This window comes from Alligator sinensis, unplaced genomic scaffold (assembly GCF_000455745.1).
Source record: "Alligator sinensis unplaced genomic scaffold, ASM45574v1 scaffold773_1, whole genome shotgun sequence".
NCBI classification, from domain to species: Eukaryota; Metazoa; Chordata; order Crocodylia; family Alligatoridae; genus Alligator; species Alligator sinensis.
Window position 1 is genome coordinate 166,579 of NW_005842403.1, and position 6,000 is coordinate 172,578.

At 43.6% G+C, this 6,000-nt stretch overlaps 1 protein-coding gene across 2 annotated transcripts in view; it reads right to left on the reverse strand.

Annotated features, from left to right (window-relative positions):
- Nucleotides 1-6,000, reverse strand: part of BAZ1B (bromodomain adjacent to zinc finger domain 1B) — a 67,954-nt gene that overhangs the window by 37,522 nt on the left and 24,432 nt on the right. For both annotated transcript variants that reach the window (XM_025211366.1, XM_025211367.1), the window contains 2 exons: nt 2,372-2,510; nt 1,723-1,853 (listed from right to left, as the gene is read on the reverse strand). In XM_025211366.1, coding sequence (XP_025067151.1) covers nt 1,723-1,853; nt 2,372-2,510 — 270 coding nt within the window. The remainder of the gene's footprint in view (nt 1-1,722; nt 1,854-2,371; nt 2,511-6,000) is intronic.

The window sequence follows — 6,000 nt, forward strand, 5'->3', positions numbered from 1 at the left end:
AAATGTATCCAGGGACAAGCAGAGCCCCTGGGGTAACTATTATACTTATACTACACTATAATATAGTAAAGCAATTAACATGTTAATTAATAATATAATTATAATATTCAGATTGCATTTACATTAGTTTTTTAAATGAGGTGTCACTACATTCTAAAAAACATATGGAGGAGGTGCCTTCAATCCATAAAGGCTGAGAACCACTGCTCTAGTCTTTTTATCTCAACCACTCCTCAGCTCCCTCCAGAACTATAAGCCCACATTGCAGGGACTTTGAAAAGGCAGGGACAGAGGATGGCTTCTGGGATTTATACTGACTATGAATTAAAGTACTAGTTACTGTAGGATAACTAAATGGTCTCTCTCCATTGAATCTGTGCCAATGTGGATCCCACTAGAGGTGAATCACAAGTAGTATCTGTTCTAGGATACTGGGAATTAGGGCTGTGCAAAACTTCGGTTGCCGATTCAATTCAGAGGAGATTCAGCCCAATTTGGCAGCTGGATCTCCGAATTGAATCAGGAGACCCATTAATCTCCGTCTCGCTCTGTCCCTGGGAAAGGATAGAAGGATTGGCTCTACAAGTTCAGAGCTTGCTGACACTTCATGCTGAGGCAGTAACAATCAAAAGAGGATGCATTTAACAATCCAATAGCAGCTCAGATAGTGGCTATAAGTGCCAATTCAGCATGTTGTTTCAAATGCAACACAGAGCCAGGCAATTTTTGGTATCAAAGCCTCAAAAGGAACCATATTATGCTAGAAGATTACACTTATAAAGAACCATTTCCATTTGGAGGAACAGGTCTTTGTGCTCTATATGAAGATTTTTTTTTTTGAGGTCAAAAGAACAGTCTTTCCATAGTCACTCAAAATCAGCCAGCATGCAAGCCAAGATAAGCAACACCTACAGTTCTGGGTGCAAAATCTGGCCAAATTCTGGGATGATATGTCTGGGCACATACAGATAGATTAACTGAAGGCTGAATGGATATGTGCAAGAGGCTTGACAGGTAAAACCATCTCAAGCAGTTAATGAGCCATCAGGATGAAGGCAACACTATTTTATCCAACTCTGGGCATCATCCTTTGCACTGAAGGAAAGGTGGACAGGATGCCTGGACAGAACAGGTAAAAAGAAGGCCTCTTGTATGACACTCAGCCTTATGTCCCCTCTAGAACAGAAGTTCAGGCATTGTGTGCTGTTCTTTGTGGCAAAAAGATCTACTGTGGAAATTCCCCAATGTTTAAATATTAGCACTATGATTGTTCTCTGAAGTAACCACTTATAGCTGGTAACTAAGGAACTGCTCAAGAAGTCTAGTATGTTGTTACTGGCTCCTCAAAGGCATAAAGTCAATGGAGTTACCCAAGGTGATGGCACCAAGCCTACAGTCTGACGGCTTCTTAGCAGAAAAAGGATAACCGGGAACATCCATTATGTTGGTATAGCGCATTGTAGATATATTTCAAGATCTGCACCATCAAGCCTTGCAGCATGTACTGGAGCACCCTGAACTCGGATCATTCAAGCCATCTAGGGGGATGGGTTCTCAGTGTCTGCAGACAGTCAAAGTGGGCCCCCATAACACACACACAGTAACACAAGCTCAAAGAATAGAACCTTCAATTGATCTGTTACATCACATTCATTCACAAGTTCGTCCCTGATGCTCGGCTAGCGACAAAGAGGATACCCAAGAGAAGCTGGATAATCATACCCACTAGGTTGTAGTCATCCTCCTCTTCACCCCTCTTTTGATGGGGAAGGATGAACTTGTAGTCTATGCTGTCATGTACCCAGCCTTTCTCTATGAATAAGCCAGGAACCTCATCTGAGAACAGCCAATACCTGTAGGGAGCATATACATATTAGTGAGCAACCACTGAAGAATACAGGATGCAAGAAAAAAAAAAAGGTACAAGTCACATGTGTGTGAAGAGAAAGCAAACACGTACAGGCATTCAGTGGTCAGCAATCTTCTCAGGCTTCAGGCCAGAAAGATAAAGCTAGCGTCAGAAGCAGGTGAGTAACTACTAAGACTAGCTGCTGCTTCTCCCCACTGCAGTGCAGGACGTTCCCTGCCAAAGCCACATATCCAGATCCAGCCTAGAGGGGCCATAGGCTGCCACCCCCTAGGTTAGACTGCTAACAAAAAATGCATCCTTCAGAAATAGGGCCTCAGTCTATAGCAGAACCAGGTTTCACCTCTGTCTTAGCTAACAAAAAGTTTCACATGCACAGCAATACATCACATACTTGCCCAACATATCTAAAATACTGGAAGAGTTTATTATAAAACTGTACCCTTCTGGGACCTTCAGCAGTGCAGAGGTAGTAAAGGAAAGCAATACAATGAGCCCTTCTACCTGTTGTGATTACGATCAGTGCCTATTGGTGTCCTACGCATCACTAGCTTAGCTTTGGCAATTCCATCTTGGAAAGTCTTCTCAGCTGCAGCTTTGTGTTTCCGGATTCTCTCTTCTTCTGCTTCTTTTTCCATTTTCACTGTTGGAGTAACCACAGATGTATTAGTTCTTTTTACTTATTCATATTTGCCAAGTAATGCGATAACAGTTCTTCTCTTTGTTTTGGTAAATTAACAACAAGAAGATATTGGACAAATTTACTGGTAACTGATGTTAAGAGATCTTCCCAGTACGATTCTCACACAGCAGACAACTGTCCAGGAACACAGCCTCTGAAGGATCTCAAACCTTAAAAACTGTAGCCTTGCTCATTTCAGCTTCAGATTCCCATAACAATGCAGGAAAACGCCAGAACAGGAGAATGAACTGTACATGTGTTCTCCTATTCCTTGGTATAGTACATACCAGTTTGTAGACCTTTTGTTGCTGTAGCGATCCTGGCTAGAAAGGACAGAGTGTACATGTATACTGTGCCCATGCTACCACAGCTACAGTACTACTGGTACCTGAGCCAAGTAGTTTAAAAGTTACTTTACAGATACCCGTGCTGATATACCTCAAGATTTCCAGAGGCCTTCCTCAAAAATAAGCAACTGGAAATTGGCAGAGTATTTAGCTGCACCAGGTTTCCAGGTATGGTTGTGCCACACTGACTATACATGAGACAAAAACGCACCTTTAAACAACTCATGCTCTCCAGACATGCAGCCACATTAGTGGAACAGTTTAAAGAAAAGCAGACACCTTAGGTAGCATCTCACAACAAAACCCTTGGCATTTGAAGAGCTCTTATATCCTCATGAATGTCAGCAAACAAAAACAAAAAAAAGTGGTGATGGTCCTGGCAGCAGACTGCCTTGGCCGACATCCCCTACACTCAGACATCTCATCTTTTGGTCAGGACACCACATGAACAAAAGTGTTCCTAACTCCTGCCAGGCAGGCAAAGCACTGAGATCAGAATGACATAAGTTTCTCTAATGGGCTCGGGGTTCCTCAGATTCTTGTTCACAGTCTCTCTCTGGCAGCCACTGAAGAAACGCACCCTTGCTTTAAGAACTACACTGAGAAAGAAACTAACTGCTCCATCCCTAAACACAAACCCCATAAACTAAGCGGGGTCATAACATATGGCCCAAACCTATTTAAACAGAGTCAAAACCTAAAACATCAAGAAAATAGAATATTTTCTATTTAAGAAACATTAAAATCTTTGATAGAAAGATGTAAGAAGCTGTGAATGTGCAGTGAATTTTGAAAGAAGAGAAGAGAAGCCTTAAGTTGTAGAACTACCTGTGGCATCCTCACTACAGCTGATATACCAAGCTAAGAGTGCCAACTGGGTATTTCCATTCCTATTACTTGGAAACAGTATTCACCTTCAATGAGTGTGAAATTTGCCAAGACTTATGAACAGGCCATCAGTTTATGCTGAATGTGCAGTGCTGCTATCCAGAACCACCAGGCTCAACATGGCTCCAACACAAGTTTCATTCTTTGACAGCTTGAGAAAGCTGTGAGAAAGGATTATTTTAAAATGTATACCCATTCGCTGCAGCCGTGAAAAAGAAGGGGAGAAAGAATATAAGAGGAAGAGATTACTTGAGGAAGAAAAAGTCAGAGAGGAGGTAGGAAGGGAGGAAAATTTTTCAGGTGCCCATGAGCCTGAGCATAATTCAAACAATGGAGTGCTTACTGTGGTTCAGTCCCCAAACATCCCAGCAATGAAGACAAGATGCTGCACCTCATTAGAGCACTATCCAGGAAGCACATTATGGACTTCCCCCCCAATTCATTTCTATAACACAAGAGGGTCAGTAGGTTGTACCAGCTAGCCAACAGGTACCTGGCAGGTGTTTCCAAGTCCTATATCTGACTGATTAGAAAGGGCAGAGGAAAAAAGTCACACAACAAAAAGCACTTTTTTTTTTTTTTTGCACTTGGGGGTTGAGATTTTCTGTGGTTTCCATCAAAAACTGCCAACTCATTTTTAAGAAGCTTAGTCAGTGAGTGAACTTCATCCTATTAACCCAGGCCTGCAGATAACTGGCTTCAAATCAGCTACACAGTAGCACTCATTTCCCTGTTTTCCAGGAAGGATTACAACCAGTGTCTAATTGGACCATTCAAGTTAAAACACGAAGCAACAACCAAACCCATTAGGTAACATCTTTGACACTCACCGCAACAGTTCAGAACTTTATAAATGGCAAAGATTTTAGCTTATCATCATTATGAGGGAGAGAACTTCTTCCCATTTTTATGAGGGAAACTGAGATGTGGAGAGGTATAGTGATTTACTCAAGATTTCTAGTCTTGGCTTTGCTACCGAAAGTACTCAGTCTACCCTAAGAGGTAAAGCGGCACTGGGGGACAGGAAGTTTGGGCTACAGAGTGATGCCTAGATGATGATCCATCCAGGAAGTTCTGAATTCTTGCCTTGCTGTATATTCATTACCTGGAGACAACCACTTCTCTCTCTCAGCTTTCATGCTTGTGAGGGATGCTGCTGAAAAAGCAGAGGATACACATAGCATCCCTACTACCGTGTGTGCAACTATAAAAGGATAAGAAAAGCATGTTGATGTTTTAAAGATGGTTTTACTTTAACACTGCATTTGGGTTAGAGTGTGAGCCAGTATGGCAGGGCAGAGCAAGTGTAGCAGGGTCCATTAAGCAATTAGTTTGACAGGTGGCAGTCAGTGCTTTCAGTAGTCAAAGGTATTACAGAAGAGTGCAAAGTAACCCTGCACAACTGTGAGGAGTACCAGCTAAACCAATCAATAACTGATAGCTAAACTGACACTTCTCCAAAAGATGCTGGCATGATGACTGGTTTTGCTTACAGACAGCACAGCCCAGTGTTAATGTCCATCCTGTTAAGGCATCACGTACATGTCTATCTGATGCTACCGACATGCAAGAGGGTCCTGACTGCAGTTGATGGGAAGGATTCTTGGTGTAAACAAACCATACCAGCCTCTATCCTGGAGACTGAAACAATGACTAGGAACTCTGAAGTGGCTAATTAATCTGTTTCCTCATCCGGTCTGTTAATTAGCTTGTTCTTGAGGAATCTAACAGAGACAAACCAGCCCAGAGCTGCTCAAGCTCTGGCCACCAAGCCAAATGCAGCCCACAGAGCCATTGCATCTGGCCTGTAGGGCTTCCCACAGGTCTGGAAATTTGTCGGTAGGGGAACAGTGGCCAATAATATGGCCACACTCCCCTCTGCCAAATTCCCAAGCCCTGTAGGCCTGGTGGGAGCCAGGCCGCACCCCCTTCTCCCTGCAGGGCCAAGCTACATGCCATTTCCCAGTAGGGCAAGGTCAAGGCCCCTTCTCCCCAACAAAACTGGGTCACACCCCTCCCTCCTCTCCACCCGGCCAGGTGAAGCTCCCTTCCCCTCTGCAGGGCTGAGCTCATGCCAGGCTGCCCCATCCCCTCCTCTGTAGCCGAATGGTGCTGCCACACTGGCCCTGGATCGGAACCACTATCTGGCCTGCAGCTGAACCAGACACTGTCCATTCAGTGGGGAAAGAGGGGAAACACCACTGAACCCCACACAA